Source organism: Rhinopithecus roxellana, chromosome 12 (genome assembly GCF_007565055.1).
Source record: "Rhinopithecus roxellana isolate Shanxi Qingling chromosome 12, ASM756505v1, whole genome shotgun sequence".
NCBI classification, from domain to species: domain Eukaryota; kingdom Metazoa; phylum Chordata; class Mammalia; order Primates; family Cercopithecidae; genus Rhinopithecus; species Rhinopithecus roxellana.
In genome coordinates this window covers 16328724-16354461 of record NC_044560.1, presented here as the reverse complement: position 1 = coordinate 16354461, position 25738 = coordinate 16328724, and the positions used below count along the sequence as shown (strand labels likewise).

General features: G+C 43.3%; 1 protein-coding gene across 2 annotated transcripts in view; it reads right to left on the bottom strand.

Annotated features, from left to right (window-relative positions):
• The window catches only part of WDTC1 (WD and tetratricopeptide repeats 1), an 84221-nt gene that overhangs the window by 31835 nt on the left and 26648 nt on the right, over window positions 1–25738 (bottom strand). For both annotated transcript variants that reach the window (XM_010380387.2, XM_010380388.2), the window contains exons 2-3: window positions 24008–24155; window positions 21599–21682 (exon numbers count right to left, since the gene is read on the bottom strand). In XM_010380387.2, the coding sequence (XP_010378689.2) occupies window positions 21599–21682; window positions 24008–24055 (132 nt within the window). In that variant the 5' untranslated portion in view covers window positions 24056–24155. The remainder of the gene's footprint in view (window positions 1–21598; window positions 21683–24007; window positions 24156–25738) is intronic.

Genomic DNA, 25738 nt, shown 5'->3' with positions numbered 1-25738 from the left:
CTTTAATCTAGCTCAATGTTTTCTCAAATTTTAGTGGGCCTAAGAACTACTTATATGGAGTAGTAATAATTATAATAGCTAAACTTAGCTTACTATGTGTCAGGCCCTATCCTAAGTAATTCACATAATTACCCTTGAAAATCCATTAAGTTGTCCATAAAATACAACAAATATCGTTTTATGTATACAAGCTGTATTTCCTTAAGCAAGTTCTTTAACCTCTCTGTGTCTCAGGCTCTACATCAGTAAAAGAGATAATAACTGTAGATAGCCTCATAGGGTTGTTGTGGGAAATGAACAGTATTTGTAAAGCACTTTGAGTGGTTACTTTGATAGCTGAGTGGCAGAATCAGAACTAAAATCCAAATATGTCTTTTCCATTGTACCAAGGGAGTTCAAGACTTACAGCACAGGCTGGGCATGGTGGCTCACACCAGTAATCTCAGCACTTTGGGAGGCTAGGCAGGAGGACTGCTTAAGCCCAGGAGTTTGAGACTAGTCTGGGCAACACAGTCAGATGCTATCTCTACAAAAATTTAAAAAATTAGCCAGGTGTGGTGGCGTGTGCTCGTAGTCTCAGCTACTGGGGAGGCTAAGGTGGGAGGATCGCTTGAACCCGGGAGGTGGAGGCTACAGTGAGCCATGATCATGTCACTGCACTCCAGTCTGGGCAAGAGAGCAAGGCTCTGTCTCATAAAAACAAAAACAAAAACAAAAACAAAAAAAATCCCAAGAAACAAGAAACGTAAGCACAGCCCAATGTGAACTATATTGGAGAAAGAAAAATCCTCCTAAAAGTCATGAAAAGGAGCAATTATATTTCTGGTCGGGCTCCAGCGATCCTCCCATCTCAGCTTCCTGAGTATGGGACTAGAGATGCGTGCCACCACACCTGGCTAATTTTTGTATTTTTTGTAGAGATGGGGTTTCGCCATGTTGACCAGGCTGGCTGGTTTCGATCTCCTGGGCTCAAGTGATCTGCCTGCCTCAGCCTCCCAAAGTGCTGGGATTATAGGCATGAGTCAGCGTGTCCGGCCTTAATTCAATCTTTTAATAATTATTCAAGCACCTATTATATACTAGGCATTCTTACACATGCAAAGGTTGTTGTGGTAAATAAGAGAACTCTAGTAGGGTAAGAGAGAAAATAAACAAACATATAAATCAGTAAGATGTATTCAGCTGGTGATAAGTGTGATGAATATACGTTATTTATTTTTATTTCTTGAGACAAAATATCACTGAGTCACCCAGGCTGGAGTGCAGTGGCGCAATCTCAGCTCACTGCAATGTCCGCCTCACAGGTTCAAGTAATTCTCTGCCTCAGTCTGTCGAGTAGCTGGGGTTACAGGCATGCATCACCGCACATGGCTAATTTTTGTATTTTTAGTAGAGACGGGGTTTCACCATGTTGGCCAGGCTGGTCTTGAACTCCTGACCTCAGGTGATTCACCTGCCTTGGCCTCCCAAAGTACTGGGATTACAGGCATGAATCACCGCACCTGGCCTGGATATAATTTAGACATAGTGATCAGGGAAAGCCATTCTGAGGAATTGATATTTCAGGTGAAATCTGAATGCTGAGAAGTAGCAAGTTACACAAAGATCTGAAGGAAAAGCATTTCAGGCATATGGAAGAACGAGTATAGAGAAATAAGAACAGGCCTGATAATGCCGAAGAAACAGAAGGAAAGCCAATGTGGTTACAGCATAGTGATGAAGGGGACAGAGTAAGATGAGCAAGATGGGCTCAGGGAGGTGAGCAGAGGCCAAATCCTAAGGGTGTTTTACAGGTCATGGCAAGAAGCTTCATGGAGCCAGGAATTGTGTTGGTCTTATTCACTGCTATATTCTTTTTTTTTTTTGAGACGGAGTCTCGCTCTGTCTCCCAGGCTGGACAATGCTACAATAACTACAGGCGCCCGCCACCTCGCCCGGCTAGTTTTTTGTATTTTTTAGTAGAGATGGGGTTTCACCATGTTAGCCAGGATGGTCCCGATCTCCTGACCTCGTGATCCGCCCATCTCGGCCTCTCAAAGTGCTGGGATTACAGGCTTGAGCCACCGCGCCCAGCCTTCACTGCTATATTCTTTTCCCAGTGTCTAGAACATTTTTGTCATATAGCAGGCATTCAATATTTGCTTGAAAATATGACTGAATTAATGAATAGTTCCTAGTTCTGCCCTCTGGTACTTCAAAGCATGAGTTTACTCCATCATCTAAAGCAGAGGTTAGCAATCTTTTCTGTAAAGGCTCAGACAGTAAATATTTTAGGTCTTGCAGGCCATATGGTCTCTATCACTACTACTCAATTCTACCATTGAATCACTAGAGCAAACATAAGCAATACATAAGTGAGTATGCTGTGTTCCAATAAAACTTTACTTACAAAAGCAGGTGGCAATAAATTCGAATTTAAAGCTCATATGGGCTGGGTGTGGTAGCTCATGCCTATAATCCCAGCACTTTGGGAGGCTGAGGTGGGCTGATCATTTGAGGTCAGGAGTTTGAGGTCAAGATGGTGAAACCCCATCTCTACTAACACATACAAAAAATTAGCCGGGTGTGGTGGCACATGCCTGTAATCCCAGCTACATGGGAGGCTGAGGAAGGAGAATTGCTTGAACCCAGGAAGCGGAGGTTGCAGTGAGCCGAGATCATGCCACTGCACTCCAGCCTGGGAGACAGAGTGAGACTCTGCCTCAAAAAATTTTTTAAAAAATAAAATAGGCCGGGCGCGGTGGCTCAAGCCTGTAATCTCAGCACTTTGGGAGGCCGAGACGGGCGGATCACAAGGTCAGGAGATCGAGACCATCCTGGCTAACATGGTGAAACCCCGTCTCTACTAAAAAATACAGAAAACTAGCCGGGCGAGGTGGCGGGCGCCTGTAGTCCCAACTACTCGGGAGGCTGAGGCAGGAGAATGGCGTGAATCCGGGAGGCGGAGCTTGCAGTGAGCTGAGATCCGGCCACTGCACTCCAGCCCGGGCGACAGACAGAGCGAGACTCCGTCTCAAAAAAAAAAAAAAAAATTAATAAATAAAATAAAATAAAATAAAATAAAGCTCATATGGAAATACCGGGGACCCAGAATAGACAAAACAATCTTGAAAAAGATGAACAAAGTTGAAAGACTCATTACTTCTCAATTTCATAACTTACTACAATGCTACAGCAATCAAAACAGTGCGGTACTGGCATAAGAACAGACATTTAGATCAATGGACTAGAGTTGAGAGTTCATAAATACATCCTTAAATTTATAGTCAATTGATTTCTGATAAGACTGTCAAGACAGGCTGGGCACTGGGGCTTGCACCTATAATCCCAGTTATTTGGGAGACTAAGGCAGGAAGATCACTTGAGACTAAGAGTTTGAGACCAGCCTGTGCAACATAGCTAGACTCTGTCTCTTTTTTTTTTTTTTTTTTTTTTTTTTTTTTTTTTTTTTTTGAGACGGAGTCTTGCTCTGCCACCCAGACTGGAGTGCAGTGGCCGGCTCTCAGCTCACTGCAAGCTCCGCCTCCCGGGTTCATGCCATTCTCCTGTCTCAGCCTCCCGAGTAGCTGGGACTACAGGCGCCCGCCTCGTCGCCCGGCTAGTTTTTTTGTATTTTTTAGTAGAGACGGGGTTTCACCGTATTAGCCAGGATGGTCTCGATCTCCTGACCTCGTGATCCGCCCGTCTCGGCCTCCCAAAGTGCTGGGATTACAGGCTTGAGCCACCGCGCCCGGCCGACTCTGTCTCTTAAAAAAAACAAAACAAAACAAAACAAAACAAAACAAAACAAAACAAAAAGAGTGTCTGGCCGGGCTCGGTGGCTCAAGCCTGTAATCCCAGCACTTTGGGAGGTCGAGACGGGCGGATCATGAGGTCAGGAGATCGAGACCATCCTGGCTAACATGGTGAAACCCCGTCTGTACTAAAAAAAAAAAAAAAAAAAAAAAAAAATACAAAAAACTAGCCAGGCGATGTGGTGGGTGTCTGTAGTCCCAGCTACTCGGGAGGCTGAGGCAGGAGAATGGCGTAAACCCGGGAGGCAGAGCTTGCAGTGAGCTGAGATCCGGCCACTGCACTCCAGCCTGGGCAACAGAGCGAGACTCCATCTTAAAAAAAAAAAAAAAAGGCCAGGCGCGGTGGCTCAAGCCTGTAATCCCAGCACTTTGGGAGGCCGAGACGGGCGGATCATGAGGTCAGGAGATCGAGACCATCCTGGCTAACACGGTGAAACCCCGTCTCTACTAAAAATACAAAAAAACTAGCCGGGCGAGATGGCGGGTGCCTGTAGTCCCAGCTACTCTGGAGGCTGAGGCAGGAGAATGGCGTAAACCCGGGAGGCGGAGCTTGCAGTGAGCTGAGATCCGGCCACTGCACTCTAGCCCGGGCAACAGAGCAAGACTCCGTCTCAAAAAAAAAAAAAAAAGAGTGTCAAGCAATTCAGTAGAAGGAAAGAATAGTCTTTTCAGCTCATGATGCCAGGACAAGAGGATGTCCACGTGTAAAAGAATGAAGTTGGATCCCTACCTCACACCATACATAAAAATTAATTCAAATGGATCAAAGACCTACATATAAAATCTAAAACTATAAAATTCTTAGAAGAAAACACAGGTGTATATATTCACGACCTTGGATTAGGCAATGTTTTTTAAGACATAATACCAAAAGCACCAGTAACAAAAGAAAAAAAGTTTAGTCGGGCATGGTGTTGTGTGCCTGCAGTCCCAGCTACTCAAGAGGCTGAGATGGGAGGATTGCTTGAGCCTGGGAGGTTGAGGCTGCAGTAAGCCATCACTGTGCCACTGCACTCCAGTGAGGGTTACGGAGAGAGATCCTATATCAATTTAAAAAAAAGATAAAACATAAATTGAATTTCATTAAAATTAAAACTTTTATGCAAAGTCACCATTAAAAAACGAAAAGACAACACAAAAAGGAAAAGAAACAAAATTTCAAACCACATATATTTTATAACTCAACAACAAAAAAGGGCAACCCAATTAAAAAACGAGTAAAGGATCTGAATAGACATTTCTCCAAAGAAAATACACAAATATGACAACAAGCACATGAAAACATGATCAACATCATTAGTCACTAGGGAAATGAAAATCAAAACCACAATGAGACACCACTTCACACCCACCAGGAAGGCTATAATAAAAAAAAATTTTTTTTTTCTTTTTGAGACAAAGTCTTGCTCTGCCACCCAGGCTGGAGTACAGTGGCTCAATCTCGGCTCACTGCAACCTCCACCTCCTGGGTTCAAGCAATTCTCCTGCTTCAGCCTCCCGAGTAGCTGCGACTACAGGTGTGTGCCACCATGCCTGGCTAAGTTTTATATTTTTAGTAGAGATGGGGTTTCACTGTGTTAGCCAGGATGGTCTCAATCTCCTGACCTCATGATCTGCCTGCTTCGGCCTCCCAAAGTGCTGGGATTATAGGCGTGAGACACCGTGCCTGGCCTATAATAAAAAATATTGATAATGAGAAGTGTTGGCAAGGATGCAGACAAATCGGAACTCTCATACATTTCTGTTGGGAATGTAAAATGGTGGTACCACTTTGGAAAACAGTTTGGCAGTTCCTCAAAAAAGTTAAACACTGAGTTACCATCTGACCCAGCAATTCCATCCTTGGGTATATACCAAGAAAAGTGAAGAAAACATGTCCACACAAACTTGTACATGAATGTTCATAGCAGCATTATTCATAATAGCCAAAAAATAGAAATAACCCCATGTTCCACCAACTGATGAATGAATAGACAGAATGTGGTATATCCAAATGATGGAATGCTATTTGGCCACAAAAAAGAAAAGTACAGATTCATGCTATAACATAGATGAATCTTAAAAACATTATGCTAAAAAGCCACAAACTTTATAATTCCATTTAAATGAAATGTTCAGAATAGGAAAATCCATTGCAACAGAAAATAGATTAGTGGTTTCTGGGGGTAGGGCCAGTATGGGAGAAGGGAGTGACTGTTAAGATGGGTAAGAGGTTCCTTTTTGGGGTGATGAAAACGTTCTGGAATTAGATAGCGGGGATGGTTGCAAAACTTTGTGAATAGTCAAAACCACTTAATTAAATAAAATAACAAACAAGCAAACAGGCAACATTCTGGATTTGGCCCACTGGCCATAAATTGCTGATCTGTGATTTAAAGGACAGTCCTCACGAAAGGAAATCTCTCACAAAGTCAGATCCCCGCTCCATCTTTTATTTTTTATTTTATTTTATTTTATTTTATTTTTGAGACAGAGTCTCACTCTGTTGCCCAGGTTAGAGTGCAGTGGTGCAATCTTGGCTCACTGCAACCTCCGCCTCCTGGGTTCAAGCAATTCTCCTGTCTCAGCCTCCCAAGTAGCTGAGATTACAGGTGCCTGCCACCATGCCTGGCTAATTTTTTGTATTTTTAGTAGAGATGAGGTTTCACCATCTTGGCCAGGCTGGCATCTTTTTCTTTAAACATGACTGTTTAATGAACTTGGTATCTAGTTTACTTCTCTAAAATGGTATTATCTTTAAAAGCTCTGACAAGTGTTTGTTAGAATAAGGTTACACTGCCGGGCGCGGTGGCTCAAGCCTGTAATCCCAGCACTTTGGGAGGCCGAGACGGGCGGATCACGAGGTCAGGAGATCCAGACCATCCTGGCTAACATGGTGAAACCCCGTCTCTACTAAAAAATACAAAAAAACTAGCCGGGCGAGTTGGCGGGCGCCTGTAGTCCCAGCTACTCCGGAGGCTGAGGCAGGAGAATGGCGGAAACCCGGGAGGCGGAGCTTGCAGTGAGCTGAGATCCGGCCACTGCACTCCAGCCTGGGCGACAGAGCGAGACTCCGTCTCAAAAAAAAAAAAAAAAAGGTTACACTATGCCTATGGAACTGCTCTCATCTTCCAAAGTTATTCAAAAAGGAAATCAATCTAGTTTCATATGACTTGTTTCCATAAATTCATAATTTGAATTTATGCTAAAATGATATAAGAAACAAAACGGAAAAAGCAAGCAGGACAGATTGTAAAGGTAAGACAGATACATAATGTTTGCAATTGTTTAAAGATAATATGAAGAAAACTAATAAGGCAAGAGAATAAATCCACCAAGCCAGGAACTATCATGAAGCCATTTTTAAAACAGACACATGGTTGAGGCAGAAAGGATATGAACTCTGGAACCAGATAAGCCTGATATAAATCTTTTAAATCTTATTTCTACCACTTATCTGACCTCAGAAATGCTCAGTTTTACTCTGATTTGTAAAGTAAGATTCCTTTCTTCTTCTCTCTACCATGCAGCCAAGAAATCCCACAAGTGAATGAAATAGCAGGAATCAAAGTGTGATCACAACTTCCAAGGTGATCTTGGAAGATCCCTGGTAATACATACAAAATGAAAGCAAGCAACTCCCCAAAAAAGTGAGGACTGCAGGCCATGGCTGGAATCCCAGGATATTTGGTTCTTGTCCAGTTGTGACAATAAAACTCATGAGATGAGCTGGCACATGTAACTAAAGAGGGATGTGGAATGCTCAGCAAAAATGTCCAAGGAAAGTGGAAAGCTGACTGGGTCTTATATACTAGAATGGCTTAAAATTAATCCTCATTAATTTAAATTTAAGTTGTTTAATCTCAACCTCCCTTCTGGCTCTCTTACTTGGTTGCTGCCACTACAACAGTTCTTTGTATTTTCTTTTACTTTTAAAAAATGTTTTGTGGAGATGGGGTCTTGCTATGTTGCCCAGGCTGGCCTCAAACTTCTGACCTCAAACGATTCTCCTGACTCCCAAAGTGCTGGGATTATAGGCATGAGCCACTGTGTCCCAGCCAGTTCTTTGTATTTTATTTTGTTTTTTCTTTCTCTCTCTCTTTTTTTTTTAGACAGGGTCTCCCTCTGTTGCCCAGGCTGGAGTAAGTGGTATGATCATAGCTCACTGCAGCCTCAACCTCCTAGGCTCAAGCAATCCTCCCACGTCTGACTCCCTAGTAGCTGGGACTACAGGCGCACATCATCACACCTGGTTAATTTTTGTATTTTTTTGTAGAGATGAGGTCTTGTTATGTTGCCCAGGCTGGTCACAGCTCTGGGCTCAAGTGATCCTCCCACCTCAGCCTCCAAAGTGATGGGATTACAGGCGTGAGCCATTGTGCTCAGCACTTTGTATTTTCCTAATGAACAACTTCAACTTTCTATTTTGAAACAATTTCAAACATAAAAAGTTTGCAAGAATAGTATAAGAATGCCCATATATATGTTTTACCTAATTCATAAATTAAATAATCTTTTTTCCTCTCCCTCCCTCTCCTCTTTCTCTTTCTCTCTACACACACACACACACACACACACACACGTGCAAAGTACTTTTTTCCTGAACCATTTGAGAAATCAGTTGTAGACTTCAGGACCCCTTACACTTAACTACTTCAGTGTATAATTCTTAAGAACATTGGTCATTCTTTTATTTAACCAGAGCATATTTATCAAAATCAGAAAATTTAACACTGATACAATACTGTTGTCTAACATATAGTCCATATTCAAATTTCACCAACTGTCCAACAATGTCCATTTTATTTTCCTCATTCAGAATCCAATCCAGGATCACACACTGCATTTAGTTTATGTTTTCTTAATGTCATTAAGAAAATTAGTCATTTTCTCTGTTTCTTTTAATCTGGGACAGTTCCTCAGCCCTTTTGTTTCCTATGACACTGAAATTTTTGAAGACTATATCAACTTTTGCCCTGTCCCAGCCCTAGAATTAGTTATTTCTCCAAAGATCCCTGCTTCCTTTTAATAGAGAATGGTATTTAGAAACTAGCAACCCATAATTACTATGGTATCACTGCTTCTAAATTACCATTGTGTGGACAGAGCTGGAAATAATAGATAAATACAAATTTCTATATATGTAGTTTATTTTTATGTTTTTTAGAGACATTTATTTTATTTTTTTGTTGCCAAGACTGGGGTGCAGTGGCGCAATCATAGCTCATTGCAGCCGTGACCTCCTGGGCTCCAGTGATCCTCCTGCCTCAACCTCCTGAGCAGCTAGAAGTACAGACATGTGTCACCATGCCCAGCTATTTTTTATTTGTGGAGACAGGGGTCTCACTATGTTACTCAGGCTGGTCTCCAACTCCTGGCCTCAAGCTATACGTGCTTTTAAAATCATGAGTTTATATTGAAACAGGCTAATTCCAATCCAGTACCTCAGAGTTCTTCCTCGTCTTTCCCTATTCCATATGTGAATTTCCCTTCTACATGAGAACTCTGGCTCCTAATAACATTGACTTCTTTATTCAATTCTGTAACATACACAAAGTGTTACAGAATTGCTACAGCAATACTACAAACGACAAATCTACTAAGTAGAGCTCAAGATTTCTTTGAAGTTCATTTTATCTTTATACTGAAAATATATACAAAGTATCACATTAAAAAATTGGCTGGGCATGGTGGCTCACGCGTCATCTTGGTACTGTGGGAGTACTTGAGAGGCCAAGGCGGGATCACTTGAGCCCAGGAGTTTGAGACCAGCCTGGGCAACACAGCAAAACCTTATCTCTACTAAAAAAAAATTTTTTTTTTTTTTTTTTTGAGATGGAGTCTCGCTCTGTCGCCCAGGCTGCAGTGCAGTGGCCGGATCTCAGCTCACTGCAAGCTCCGCCTCCCGGGTTTACGCCATTCTCCTGCCTCAGCCTCCTGAGTAGCTGGGACTACAGGCGCCCGCCACCTCGCCCAGCTAGTTTTTTGTATTTTTTAGTAGAGACGGGGTTTCACCATGTTCGCCAGGATGGTCTCGATTTCCTGACCTCATGATCCGCCCGTCTCGGCCTCCCAAAGTGCTGGGATTACAGGCTTGAGCCACCGCGCCCGGCCAAATTTTTTTTTTTTTTTGAGACAGAGTTTCGCTCCTGTTGCCCAGGCTGGAGTGCAATGGCGCCATCTCAGCTCACCGCAGCCTCTGCCTGCCAGGTTCAAGCAATTCTCCTGCCTCAGCCTCCCGAGCAGCTGGGATTACAGGCATGCACCATCTCGCACAACTAATTTTTGTATTTTTAGTAGAGATGGGGTTTCACCATGTTGGTCAGACTGGTCCCGAACTCCCAATCTCAGGTGATCTGCCTGCCTCAGCCTCCCAAAGTGCTGGGATTACAGAAGTAAGCCACCATGCCTGGCCTATTTTTTATTTTTAAAAAATTTTTTTAGGCCTGCACAGTGGCTCACACCTGTAATGGAGTGACATGGAGAAACCCCATCTCTACTAAAAATACAAAAGTTACCAGGCATGGTGGTGCACGCCTGTAATCCCAGCTGCTCAGGAGGCTGAGGCAAGAGAATCACTTGAACCCGGGAGGTGGAAGTTGTGGTGAGATGAGATCACGCCATTGCACTCCAGCCTGCGCAACAGAGTGAGACTCCATCTCAAATAACATAACATAACATAACATAACATAACATAACATAACATAACATAACATTACATAACATAAATAAAATAAAATACAAAAAGTAAATTACATGAGTCAGTTGGCATCCCACTTCCCAACTTTGTTGATTTAATTTTACTTTTTGAAAATATAAAGTCTCAACATGGTTCTAAAAGTAAACAGGCGTGGTGGCTCGTCCCTGTAATCCAAACATTTTGGGAGGCTGTGGCAGGCAGGTCACTTGAGGCCAGGAGTTTGAGACCAGCCTAGCAAACATGGTGAAACTTTGTCTCTACTCAAAATACAAAAATTAGCAGGGCATGGTGGCAGATGCCTGTCATCCCAGCTACTCAGGAGGTTGAGGCATATGAATTGCTTGAACCCAGGAGGCAGAGGTTGCAGTGAACCAAGATCATGCCACTGCACACCAGCCTGGGCAACAGAGAGAGGCTGTCTCAAAGTGAAAATAAAAATAAAAATAAAATAGATAAATGTAAAAACTACAAAAAGGTCCAGAGAAGAGTTACCTTTCTCTACTCTTCTACCTTATAGCTTCCACCCGCTGCAGTGACCAATTTCATTAGTTTCTCCTTATCCATCCTGTGCTTCTGTTTACAAAAACCATGCAGGTGCATATATCAATTCTTATTCTCCCTCCCTTGTTACAGCAAAATTGGCAAAAATTATATTAAAATGGCCCTCAAGCATATGGAATATATATTAAACTTCATTCATAAGATAAATGTAACTTAAAACTATGCTGAGACACTTTTTTACTAGTTATAATAAAAAAAAAAATTCAAAAGCTCAACCAGTCTACTGATGAGTTATGGAAAAACAGGCACATTCATGCATTGCCGGTGGGAAGACAAAATGGTGCAACTTCCATGGTGGAGAATTTGGCAACATCTGTTTTTTGTTTGTTTGTTTCTTTGTTTGTTTTTGAGATAGGATCTTACTCTGTTGCCTAGGTTGGAATGCAGTGGCACGATCTCATCCCACTGTAGCCTCAACCTGCTAGGCCCAGGTGATCCTCTTACCTCAACCTCCCAAGTAGCTGGGACTACTGGCATGTGCCACCACGTCTGGCTAATTTTTGTATTTTTTGTAGAGATGGGGTCTTGCCATGTTGCCCAGGCTGGTCTTGAACTCCTGAGCTCAAGCAATTCACCTGCCTCAGCCTCCCAAAGTGCTGGTATTACAGGCGTGAGCCACCACGCCCGGCCAGCAATATCTAACAAAACTACATACACATTTACCCTTTGACTAGCACTCTCACTTTTAAGTTTTCTACCCTAAAGATACATCTCCAGCAATACTAAACTACCTATGTATTTAATACAAGGTAGTTTGATTATAATAATTATTATTATAATTACAAACTCTTAGAAACAACTCTACATGCCCACACATGGGAATTCAATGAATATATCTTGGTGCATCTACCCAATGGTGTACTCTACAGCTGTAAAATAATAAGTTGGCCGGGCGCGGTGGCTCAAGCCTGTAATCCCAGCACTTTGGGAGGCCGAGACGGGCGGATCACGAGGTCAGGAGATCGAGACCATCCTGGCGAACACGGTGAAACCCCGTCTCTACTAAAAAATATAAAAAAAAACTAGCCGGGCGAGGTGGCGGGCGCCTGTAGTCCCAGCTACTTGGGAGGCTGAGGTGGGAGAATGGCGTAAACCCGGGAGGCGGAGCTTGCAGTGAGCTGAGATCCGGCCACTGCACTTCAGCCTGGGCGACAGAGCAAGACTCAGCCTCAAAAAAAAAAAAAAAAAAAAAAAAAAAAAAAATAATAATAATAATAAGTAAGGGCGGAAGGGCTGGGCGTGGTGGCTCCTGTCTGTAATCCTAGCACTTTGGGAGGCCAAAATAGAAGGAATGCTTGAGGCCAGCAGTTTGAGACCAACCTGGTCAACACATGGTCAACACAGCAAGACCCCATCTCTATTAAAAAAAAAAAAAAATACAAAAACCAGCCAGGCTATAGCACGTGCCTATAGTCCTAGCACCTCAGGAGGCTGAGGTGGGTGGATTGCTTGAGCCTGGGAGGTCGAGGGCTTCAGTGAGCTGAAATTGTGCCACTGCATTCCAGCCCAGGCAACAGAGACACTACCTCAAAAAAAAAAAAAAAAAAAAAAGGAAGAACTCTGTGAACTGATATGGGATAATTTTCAAGATATATTGGTAAGTGAAAAAAAAAAAAAGCAAAGCACAAGACAATCTTTCTCTCTCTCTCTCTCCCCAGTCCTTAAAAGACCTCCAAGTCCAGTCAACCAACCCATCTACTCTCTCCTTATAGGCAAACTCATGTCTTTACTTCCTTCCCTATCCAGCTAAGAATCGATGATTCATTATTACAACTGCTCTCTTACAACATTCATCTGACACATCCCCACTCTGGATAATCTCCTTGCTTTCCTGTGTCTTCAGCTTTCCCTTTCTCTACCAATTATTTCCTCTTCAGATTACACATGCTTGAGTTTCTTTCTTTCTTTTTTTTTTTTTTTTTGAGATGGAGTCTTGCTCTGTTGCCCAGGTTGGAGAGCAGTGGTGCGATCTCGGTTCACTGCAATTTCCATCTCCCGGGTTCAAGCAATTCTCCTGCCTCAGCCCCCTGAATAGCTGGGATTATAGGCACACACCACCACACCCGGCGAATTTTTTTGTATTTTTGGTGGAGACAGGGTTCCACCATGTTGGTCAGGCTGGTCTCGAACTCCTGACCTTGTGATCCGCTTGCCTCGGCCTCCTAAAGTTCTGGGATTACAGGCATAAGTCACCGCGCCCAGTTGAGTTTCCTTAATTTATAAAAGTCCTTCCTTGATGCCAACTTCATACATACCTAGCTACGGCCTACTATTTCTCTCCCCCTTCCTTCATAGCCAGACTGAAAGAGTAATCTATACTTGATATTTTCACTTCTTCATTTCCCAATAATTCCTCAACCCACTTCTATCTATCCACACCACATTCCACAGAAATGGTTCTTGCCAAGGTTACCACTATAGTGTCTTTGCTCTAAATCAATGAATACTTCTTGGTCCTTATTTTACTTTTCCACTGGCAGTAATGGCAGTACTATTTCCTTCTCATTCTGTCCACCAGGTTGGAGTTCAGTGGCATGATCACATCTCAGTGCAGCCTCAACCTCCCCAGGCTCAGATGATCCTCCTATCTTAGCCTGCCAAGTAGCTGGAACTACAGGTGTGCGCCATCATGCCTGGCTCTATATTTTTTTTTTGTAAAGACCACGTTTCGCCACGTTGCCCAGGCTGGTCTCAAACTCCTGGGCTCAAGTGATCTGCCCATCTTGGCCTCCTAAAGTGTTAGGATTACAGGTGTGATCCACTGCGCCTGGTCTAATTCTACCTCTTTTTAAAAATTATTTTAATTTTTAATTTTTTGAGGGAGAGTCGCTCTGTTGCTCAGGCTGGAGTGCAGTGGCACAATCTTGGCTCACTGTAACCTCCACCTCCTTCCAGGCTCAAGTGATTGTTGTGCCTCAGCCTCCCAAGTAGCTGGGACCACAGGGGTGTGTCACCACCCCTGCCTAATTTTTGTATTTTTAGTAGAAACAGGGTTTCACCATGTTAGCCAGGCTGGTCTCGAACTCCTGAGCTCAAGTAATCTGCCTGCCTTGGCCTCCCAAAGTGCTGGGATTACAGCACTTGCCCCAATTATACCTCTTAAATGTCTCTCAAATCCACTGGCTTCTCTCCATCCAAATTACTGTTATTTTAGTTCAAGTAACCCATCACCTCTTCCTGAATCACTGTCATAACCTCTTAACTGGTTCTGCCTGTCTCCAGTTTAAACTCCTGCAATCTATTCTTCATTTTGAAGCCAACATTAATTTTTTAAAAAGCATAACTCTGCCCAGGCATGGTGGCTCATGCCTGTAATCCCAGCACTTTGAGAGGCCAAGGTGGGTGGACTACATGAGCCTAGGGGTTCAAAACCAGCCTGGACAACATGGTAAAACCCTGTTTCTAACCAGCTGGGCACGGTGGTGAGTGTCTGTAGTCCCAGCTACTTGGGAGGCTGAGGTGGGAGGATCATCCAAAGCCCAGGAGGTCAAGGCTATCGTGAGCCATGATCGTGTCACTGCACTCCAGCCTGGGTGACACAGCAAGACTCTGTCTCAACAACAACAACAACAACAAGTCTGGGCACGGTGGCTCGTGCCTGTAATCCCAGCACTTTGGGAGGTCAAGGCGGGCGGATCACAAGTTCAGGCGTTTGAGACCAGCCTGGCCCATATGGTGAAACCCCATCTCTATTAAAAATACAAAAATTAGTCAGGAGTGGTGGTGCACACCTATAGTCCCAGCTACTCAGGAGGCTGAGGCAGAATTGCTTGAACCCGGGAGGCGGAGGTTGCAGTAAGCCAAGATCGTGCCACTGCACTCTAGCCTGGGTGACAGAGCAAGACTCCATCTCACAAACAAACAAATAAACAAAAAAGCATAACTCTGATCATGTTGCTCTTATGGTAAAAACCATTCAGTGGCTCTCCATTGTCCATAGTCTTCCATGTAGCTTACAACATCCTTCATTACAAATAGCCCATCCACACTCACCTCACCAATCTCATTTCTCATCCCTCTTCCACTTGAACTCTGACTAATTGTTCTCTTGAATTGAGTATTCTCTATTCTCTCTTGCCACACTCATATGTTAGCCTAACATATTTATTGTTTTGTACTTTTTTTTTTCGAGGCAGTCCCACTCTGTTGCCCAAGTTGGAGTGCAGTGGTGTGATCATGGCTCACTGCAGCCTCAACCTCCTGGGCTCAAGTGATCCTACTGCCTCAGCCTCCCAAGTAGCTGAGACTATAGGCGTGTGCCTCCACACCTGGCTGATTTTTTTTTTTTTTTTTTTTTTGGAGAAACAGGGCCTCCTTATGTTACCCAGGCTGGTCTTGAACTCCTTTCTGGACTCCCCATCCTCTCATCTCAGCCTCCCAAAGTGTTGGAATTTATAGGCATAAGCCACTGCACCGAGCCTCCATTTTTCATTTTAAAAAGTATCTTGGGCTGGGCACAGTCGCTCACGCCTGTAATCCCAGCACTTTGGGAGGCTGAGGAAGGTGGACCACCTGAGGTCAGGAGTTCAAGACCAGCCTAGCCAACATAGTGAAACTCCATTTCTACTAAAACTACAAAAATTAGCCGGGTGTGGTGGCATGCACCTATAGTCCCAGTTACTTGGGGGGCTGAGGCAGGAGAATCACTTGAACCCAGGAGGCAAAGGTTGCAGTGAGCCAAGAATGCGCCACTGCACTCCAGCCTGAGTGACAGAGTGAGACTCTGTCTCAAAAGAACTAAAAAATTGGCTGGGCTTGGCTCATGCCTGTAATCCCAGCAGTTGGGAGGCTGAGATGGGTGAATCACAAGGTCAGGAGTTCGAGACCACCCTGACCAACACTGTGAAACCCCATCTCTACTAAAAATACAAAACTTAGCCAGGCATGGAGGTATGTGCCTGTAATCCCAGCTACTCGGAAGGCTGAGGCAGGAGAATCACTTGAACCTGGGAGGCGGAGGGTGCAGTGAGCCAAGATCGCGTCACTACACTCCAGCCTAGGTGACAGGGCGAGACTCCGTCTCAAAAAAAAAACACAAAACAAACAAACAAACAAAAATTAAAAAATAAAAATTAAAAGATAAAAATAAAAAGTATCTTGAAAGCCAATCTGTGATCTCTCTGGCCTATCATTCTGCACTCATCTGTGAAATCTCTCTTTTTTTATGTTTTCATTTTTGATGGTATAGAGACAGGGGTCTTGCCATGTTGCCCAGGCTGGTCTCAAACTCCTGAGCTCAAGTGATCCGCCTGCCATGGCCTCATAAATTACTGAGATTACAGGAGTGAGCCACCATGCCTCACCTGTGAAATTTCTCAAAATGATGATGAACACATTGGGGTTTGAGAGAGAATATTTGTTGAGCATTATGTTTGAGATAAGAGTGAAGGAATATGATAGGAATAAAAGTTGGTACAAACACCATGGAAGGCAATTTTGGTAATATATATCAAAATAACAGATGCATATATCCTCTGACCTATAAATTCCACCCCAGATATTCATCTGATAGAGATATAACTGCATGTGCCAAATGATGTCATAAGGAATGACCCTGTACATGCAAAAAATTAGAAGTAATCTACATGTCTATTGGTATGGACAATTTAAGTAAATTATGGGTCCACATACACAACAGAACACTCTGAACCATGAAAGAATTAGAAATTAGAAATATCTTATATATGAATATGGCAAAATTATGGAAGTATCTTTTTAAAGATACTTGTTTTAGACCTTTTTTTTAGTAAGCTGTTGATTTTCTTACTGAAACAGTAAATATGTTAGGCTAACATTTGTGAGAAAAGTTAAGAATTTTATGCATAAAATTCCTCTGAAAGGATACTAAAACTGATTATATTAGTTGATTCCACGTAAATGGATTAGGTAGCTGGGAAAAATAATCAGGAGATGACTTTTTAAACTTTTGAATTTGAACCATATGAATGTTGACCTATTAAAAAATAAGGTGAGTGGATCACTTGAGGACAGGAGTTTGAGACCAGCCTGGCCAACTTGGCGAAACTCCATCTCTAGCAAAATAAAAAATTTAGCTGGGTGTGGTGGCACATGCCTGTAATCCCAGCTACTCAGGAAGCTGAGGCATGAGAATTGCTTCAGCCCAGGAGGCAGAGGTTACACTGAGATGAGATCAGCCACTGCACTACAGCCTGGGCGACAGTGTGAGGCCCTGTTGCCAAAAAAAAAAAAAAAAAAAAAAAAGAAAGTAATCCAAGTTAACTTGGAGGCTTTTTAAACAGTCAGTTCTGTAGGTACACATTCTATTAACATACAGGAAGGGTAACAAATATCAAGACTAGCTAAAGTCTGAATTTTAAACGGACATAAAATGTAAACTATAAAGTCAAAAAGTAAAAATCAGACCAGAATATTAAGGCGGAAGCTAGAGAAATCGCATGGCTGAATAGGGATAAGGTTATGAAAGCTACCTCTAATGTGGAAAATCAAAAAAGCCAATCACACCAACAGGTTTTTATTGAGCATCTACTAAATGTTTGACACTATGTCATAATAGTTCTCTTTCAGCTTCCCTTTGCATTTTTCAAAAGCATACAGAGTAGAAAATTGGAAAACCCAGAAAAAAATGTTTTGACCAGATCATAAAGAAAACATCATAACCAGTAACCACCAAAAGGCAGGAGCTTTTACTGTTGATTTTCCCTCTTATCCCACCCTTACCTCACACTAATCATCTTTTCTGAATGCCAAAGACAATCTATTATTGACTAACATGAAGTCCATATGTGACAATGACGGAAATAAAACAGGGAAGGAAATGACTGAAGAAGTTTTAAATAGCTAGATGCCATCAAATCAGCATCTTGGGACTGGCATCTTGGAAAACTTTAAGAGCTTTCCATAAATAACAACAATAATAGCAGCTAATGTTTGTTGTATGCCATGGACTTACACAATATACTGGACACTGTGCTAGGTACTTTACACAAATTTACTTACTTACAAGTAAGAGACATTACTTTACAGATGAAGAAATGGCCTTTAGAAGTTAAAGGACTTCTCCAAGTTCACATTGCTTATAGAGGTATTTTCATTACTATTTGGGGTAATGCAAATAGTATTCCCTCCAACTCCAAACCAGGAAGGAGGAAAACAGATGGCTTTTTGAGAGTTAGACTGTAAAAATCAACACAGTCGAGCTTTCTCTTCTCCTTGGCTACCATGATACCATGTTATCCTCAAACCTCTATGGCTATTCTTTCTATCTTCAATGGGTAGAGGAAGAGGAAAAGCAGGTACTCTCTAAATGCTGAAACACGTTGGTTCTTGGTCCTGGACCCTCTTCTTGCTCCTCCTACTTTTTCCCCAGGCAATATTATTCAGGCATCCCATTCCATGGCTCCATAGAGCGATAGTTCTTAAAATTTTTAGTTTCAGGACCCCTTTACACTATTAAAAATTATTGAGGATTCCCAAGAGCTTTTGTTTATATGGGTGATATCTGTCAATATTTATCATATTAGAAATTAAAACAATTTTTTTTTTTTCTGAGATGGAGTTTTATGCTTGTTGCCCAGGCCTGGAGTGCAATGGCATGATCTTGGCTCACTGCAACCTGCGCCTCCAGGGTTCAAGCGATTCTCCTGCTTCAGCCTCCCAAGTTGCTAGGATTACGGGCATGCACAACCACAGCCAACTAATTTTTGTATTTTTTTTTTTTTTTTTTTTTTTGAGACGGAGTCTTGCTCTGCCACCCAGGCTGGAGTGCAGTGGCCGGATCTCAGCTCACTGCAAGCTCCGCCTCCCGGGTTCATGCCATTCTCCTGTCTCAGCCTCCTGAGTAGCTGGGACTACAGGCGCCCGCCTCATCGCCCGGCTAGTTTTTTGTATTTTTTAGTAGAGACGGGGTTTCACCGTATTAGCCAGGATGGTCTCAATCTCCTGACCTCATGATCCGCCCATCTCGGCCTCCCAAAGTGCTGGGATTACAGGCTTGAGCCACCGCGCCCGGCCAATTTTTGTATTTTTTGTAGAGCTGGGGTTTCTCCATGTTGGGCAGGCTGGTCTTGAACTCCTGACCTCAGGTGATCTGCCCGTCTCAGCCTCCCTAAGTGCTGGGATTACAGGTGTGAGCCACTGAGCCCAGCAATTTTTTTTTATTTTTAAACAGGGTCTCACTCTGTCACCCAGGCTGGAGTGCAGTGGCACAATCACAGCTCACTGCAGCCTTAACCTCCTAGGCCCAAGTGATCTTCCCATTTTAGCCTCCTAAATAGTTGGGCCAAGTACACACCACCATGCTTGGCTAATTCATTTTTTAAAAAATTTTTAGTAGAGACAAGGTCTTGCTATGTTGCCCAGGCTGGCATATTATTAATTCGCTAAAAAACAACAATAAAAAACACATTTTAAATGAAATAACCGTATTTTCCAAGGCAAAGAATTTAATGAGAAGACTGGTGTTGTTTTACATTTTTGCAAACTTCTTTAACATATAGTTTAATGGAAGACCAGTAGATTCTCATCTGCTCTTATATTCAGCCCACTGCAATGTCATTTTTGGTTGAAGTATATGAAAAAAAATCCAGCCTCACAAAGAAGCTGGAATTGGAAGGAATATTTGAATAGCCTTTTTAGATAACTGTGTATATCCCTCTTTGATACTATGCCAAAACTCAACAAGTACTAAGTTCTTAAAGATTACAATGTGGTGGCCGGGCACGGTGGCTCAAGCCTGTAATCCCAGCACTTTGGGAGGCCGAGACGGGCGGATCACGAGGTCAGGAGATCGAGACCATCCTGGCTAACACGGTGAAACCCCGTCTCTACTAAAAAATACAAAAAAAAGTAGCCGGGCGAGGTGGTGGGCGCCTGTAGTCCCAGCTACTCGGGAGGCTGAGGCAGGAGAATGGCGTAAACCCGGGAGGCGGAGCTTGCAGTGAGCTGAGATCGGCCACTGCACTCCAGCCTGGGAGACACAGCGAGACTCCATCTCAAAAAAAAAAAAAAAAAAAAAAAAAAAAAAAGATTACAATGTGGGCTAGGCACAGTAGTTCACACGTGTAATCCAAGCACTTTGGGCATTTGAGGCGGGTGAATGGCTTGAGCTCGCGAGTTTGAGACCAGCCTCGGCAACATGGTGAAACCCTGTCTCTACAAAAAAATACAAAAATTAGCTGGATGGTGGCATGTATCTGTAATCCCAGCTATTCAGGGGGCTGAGGCAGGAGGATCACTTGAGCCTGGGAAATTGAGGCTGTAGTGAGCCAAGATGGCACCACTGCATTCCAGCCTGGGCAACAATACAAGACACTGTTTCAAAAAAAAAAAAAATTAGATTCAAAATGTGATCTTGGCTGGGTGAGGTGGCTCACGCCTGTATTCCCAGCACTTTGGGAGACCAAGGTGGGAGAACTGTTTGAGGTCAGGAATTGGAGATCAGCTTGGGCAACACAGCAAGACCCCAACTCTACCAAAAACAAACAAAAAAACAAACAAAAAAAACAAAACAAAAAAGACCCACAAAACACAAAACACATGATGCTGAGGAAGAAAAGAGAATGGAACTAACATTATGGAGTCTCTATGTCAGACACAATGAAAAAGCTGAATTTCTGGACCAAAGGTCTGGCCTATCCATGGACTGGACAGGACAAACTTGAACAAGTGTTTTGGTTTTTGGCTTTTTTTTTTTTTTTAACATTTTATTATTTTATTTTAATTTTTAGAGACGAGGTCTTGCTATATTGCTCAGGCCTGGACTTGAACTCCTGGGCTCAAGCAATCCTCCTGTCTCAGCCTCCCAAATAGCTGGGACTATAGGCATGTGTCATTGAACCTGGCTTTCTTTTATTTTTTTCTTTTTTGAGAAAGAGTCTTGCTCTGTCATCCAGGCTAGAGTGCAGTGGCACTATCTTGGTTCACTGCAACTTCCGCCTCCTGGGTTTAAGCAATTCTCATGCCTTAGCCTCCCGAATAGCTGGGATTACAGGCATGCACCACCATGCCTGGCTAATTTTGTATTTTTAGTAAAGTTGGTATTTCACCATGTTGGCCAGGCTGGTCTCAAACTCCTGACCTCAAGTGATCCATCCTCTTTGACCTCCCAAAGTGCTGCAAATACAGGCATGAGCCAGTCATTTTTTAAAAATACCTATTCTCAGTCTACATCCCCATAGCATTGCTTTGATGCTAAAATAAGAAAGTGTGTATGTTTGTGTGTGTGTGCATATAATACATTATGTGTATATGTATATGTATATGAAAACACTGTAAATTCTATATTACTGTATACAGGTAGGAATCTGTATTCACTGCCCAAGCCAATAGTAAAAATAGTGGTATGAAATTGAACAAACTTTTTTAAAGCACAAAGCAAATAATATGTCCAAAAAAATAATTTATACGTGACTATGTCAATAGCTGATCTTGATTCAGATTTAGTTGTCTATTGAAGGAGAAGTAACCGTCAGATATGGCCTGCAGAGAAACACTTGTTTATGCCTTGATAAGGCCAAGAGGATTTCTGCAGGCAGAGAATGGACAGCAGGTCATCTGCATCTAGGGTGTAAACTGGATCTCTTACCTGCAGTTCTGCTTCCAGGCCCAGCCGCCGGATAAAGGGGTCAGTGACATGATAGCGCCGCTCAAAACTCAGGGCACCCCGCTCCTAGCGGACAGAAACAAATTCTTGATTTCATCGATTCAATTAAATATGATTTATTATGTGCCTATTATATATCCAGCCCTTTCCTGGGCACCATAGGAGCTAAAGAAGACAATAAGGAACTGGCCTACAGGACTTTGTATTATTCTTGGACAAGGATTAGAGAAGAATAGAAGATAGTAAGTAGTATATAATTAAGCAGTAAGTGGTGCTGTTCAGTTTTTTTTTTTTTTTAAGAAAGCAAAAAATTTTTAAAAAGGAGAGAAGAAAAATTAGAAACAACAATGGGGAACAGTTCCATATTTAGGATGAACAGGGTAGGAATCATCTTTAGGACACACATTGCACACAAAGGGAAAAAAAAACCCTGCTGATTCCGTGCCTCTAGGAAATGGCCCCTGTCTTTGAGGACTACTCAGTCTAATGAAATCACACACAAAAAACTCCCACAAATGGACAAAGCTAAAAGGATTCAGGGGCTGGGCATGGTGGTTCATGCCTGTAATCCCAGTACTTTGGGAGCCAAGGAGGGCAGATCACCTGAGGTCAGGAATTCAAGACCAGCCTGGCCAACATGGTGTAACCCCATCTCTACTAAAAATACAAAATTAGCCAGGCATGGTGGCACGCGCCTGTAATCCCAGCTACTCGGGAGGCTGAGGCAGGAGAATCACTTGAACCTGGGAGGTGGAGGTTGCAGTAAGCCAAGATCATGCCATTGCACTCCCGCCTGGGCAACAAGAGCAAAACTCTGTCTCAAAAAATAAAAATAAAAATGAGAAAAAGCGATCTAGGGATGCAGGGAAAAATACACAAATACACCAAGTACATGACTCATGTAGAGGCACATACTCAATCCTTCTAAATGGTGACTACAGCTTATACTGCATGCCACTTGATTTTTAAAAAATTTTTTAGTTAAAAATCTGTTTAGGCCAGGCATAGTGGCTCACACCTGTAATCCCAGCACTTTGGGAGGCCAAGGCGGGTGGATCACGAGGTCAGGAGATCAAGACCACCCTGACTAACATGGTGAAACCCCGTCTCTACTAAAAATACAAAAAATTAGCTGGACATGGTGACACGTGCCTGTAGTCCCAGCTACTTGGGAGGCTGAGGCAACAGAATTGCTTGAACCTGGGAGGCGGAGGTTGCAGTGAGCCGAGATCATACCTCTGCAACCCAGCCTGGGTAACAGAGCGTCACAACGTCTCAAAAAAAAAAAAAAAATTGGCCGGGCGCGGTGGCTCAAGCCTGTAATCCCAGCACTTTGGGAGGCCGAGGCGGGCGGATCACGAGGTCAGGAGATCGAGACCATCCTGGCTAACACGGTGAAACCCCGTCTCTACTAAAAAAATACAAAAAACTAGCCGGGCGAGGTGGCGGGCGCCTGTAGTCCCAGCTACTCGGGAGGCTGAGGCAGGAGAATGGCGTAAACCCGGGAGGCAGAGTTTGCAGTGAGCTGAGATCCGGCCACTGCACTCCAGCCTGGGTGACAGAGTGAGACTCCTTCTCAAAAAAAAAAAAAAAAAATTTTTTTTAGTACTTTTTAGCACTTGTCAAAGAACTTTCTCAAGGTCAGTCTCCAAGCAGACAGCCATTATTATCATTTAACAACATAAAACTGAGGCACAGGAGGTAAAATGACTAAAGACCTATAGTTAGTTAATTAGGGCAGTGGTGAGATGAAGCTCCTGACTCCAGCTGGGGATTCTTACCAGAGCTGGAGCACATCATGCCTTGGTTTAATGTATTCCATTAAATCTCTATGGCTCCTTTACTGAGGGTGTCCCTGACAAAGCCTGGGGCTACTTCACTAACTGAACTTGACTGCCCAGTCATCCATTCATCTCACAGGTATCAGAGTGTCTTCTACATATAAACTGCAGAGGACAGGCTTTAGCACAGGAGAGCCTCAGAGAGAATACAAGCTGAACTGGGACTAATGCTCTCCCAGGATCTCTTACATATACAACTCGGCAGCTGGAGCAACATGAAGAAGTTATATTTACTCTTGTGCACCACCTGCCCAACACAAGAATGTGTATGTATCTGCACAACACATTGACAGCTCCCCTCCCTCGCCAGCCTGCATTAATCTCAGCAGCCCAGGCATAAGTATGTGGACAGAGTCTCCATGAAATCCACGTTCTTAGACAACACAAGATGGAGAGGAAGAGACCTTGATTCTAGTCCTGGGTCTGCCACTAACTAGCTATGTGACTTTTGGCAAGTCACAGACTGTAGATTTCAGTTTTTTCACCTGTAAAATCAATCCATGGGAAAGAAAGGATCTCATGATCTGGTTCAGAAGTCTGGGCTGCTTACCTTGATCTGCCTATGGATGAGGTCTCTAGTTATGTTGACTTTTGCCATCTTTTCTTAATGGGTTCAACAGAAGGTAGCTATAAAAGGATCTTCAGGACTCCTGAGCATTCCAGCCAAGCCCAGGTCCACAAAATACACATTTAATTACCTGGGGGAAAAAAAAATCATCAAACTTTGGAGGATGGAATAATAAGGTGGCTCCCAGGACCTAATTCCACCCCTAAAACAGCCCACCCAGTGAACTGGCCATTGCCTGTCATTTGCGGCACGGTGGGCTGGCCCTGCTCCATAGTGTTGAAAAACCTCTGGAATGAGTGAAGTCAGTGGAGAGAACAGTAGCACAGTCCCAAAAACCACTGGAACAAACATGGAAGGAATATGTTACACTTCATCAGAAAATGGCAGGTTGGGTGTAAGTATGAAGGATGATGGTAGCATATCCTTAAAGTTAGAACAAGGCAAAGCCAGAAAGACATCAAGTTTCACTTGCTCAGTAGGCATCTGTGGCAGCTCATCTGAACTTTTAGTTATGCTTCAAATCTCTGATCCTCAGCTTGGCTCTTCCCAAAACCAAATCAGTATCACAGACAGAACTCTCAAGCCTCTAACAGATTCACAGAATCAAACAGTGTAAAGGAAATGTAATGGTGACCATGTCCAAGACCCAACCTAACAAAGAAATCCTTCTTTAACATCCTGGTAGGGCTGGGCGCGGTGGCTCATGCCTGTAATCCCAGCACTTTGGGAGGCTGCGGTGGGCGGATCACGAGATCAGGAGATCGAGACCATCTTGGCTAACATGGTGAAACCCCATCTCTACCAAAAATACAAAAAAATAGCTGGGCGTGGTGGTGGGTGCCTGTAGTTCCAGCTACTCGGGAGGCTAAAGCAGGAAAATGGCATGAACCTGGGAGGCGGAGCTTGCAATGAGCCGAGATTGCGCCACTGCACTCCAGCCTGAACGACAGAGCAAGACTCTGTCTCAAAAAAACAAAAAACTGAAAAAACAAAAAACAAAACAAAACAAAAAAACATCCTGGTAGGTAGGCTTTTAGTTTCACTCCTCTTTTTTTCCTTTTTTGAGACAGGGTCTCACTCTGTCACCCAGGCTGCAGTGCAGTGGCATGATCATGGCTCACTGTAGCCTCAACTTCCAAGGCTCAAGTGATCCTCTCATCTCAGCCTCCTGAGTAGCTGAGATCACAGGTGCACACCACCCCTCCCAGCTAAGTTTTTCTCTTTCTTTCTTTTTTGTAGAGATGAAATCTCGCCATCTTGCTGAAGCTGGTATTGAAATCCCAGGCTCAAGAGATCTGTCTACCTCAGCTTTCCAAAGTGCTGGGATTACAGGTATGAGCCACTGTGCTGGCCTAGCCTTACCACTTGTTGAAGCAACTATTCCTGTGTTATACAACTCTGATTGTTAAAAATAATAAGCAATCCTATTTCTGAGGATTTGTCACAAGAAAAAGAAAAGTCAGGTGTGGTGGTGCACTGCTGTGCACCTATAGTCCCAACTACTCAGGAGGCTGAGACAGGAGAATCACTTGAGCCCAGGAGTTCAAGTCCTGCTTGGGCAATATAGCGAGACTCTGTCTCTAAAAAAGAACAACAATTTTATCATAAGAAAATTCAAAATATGGCTTGGCACAGTGGCTCAAGCCTGTAATCCCAGCACTTTAGGAGGTTGAGGTGGGAGGACTGCTTGAAGCCAGGTATTAGAGACCAGTC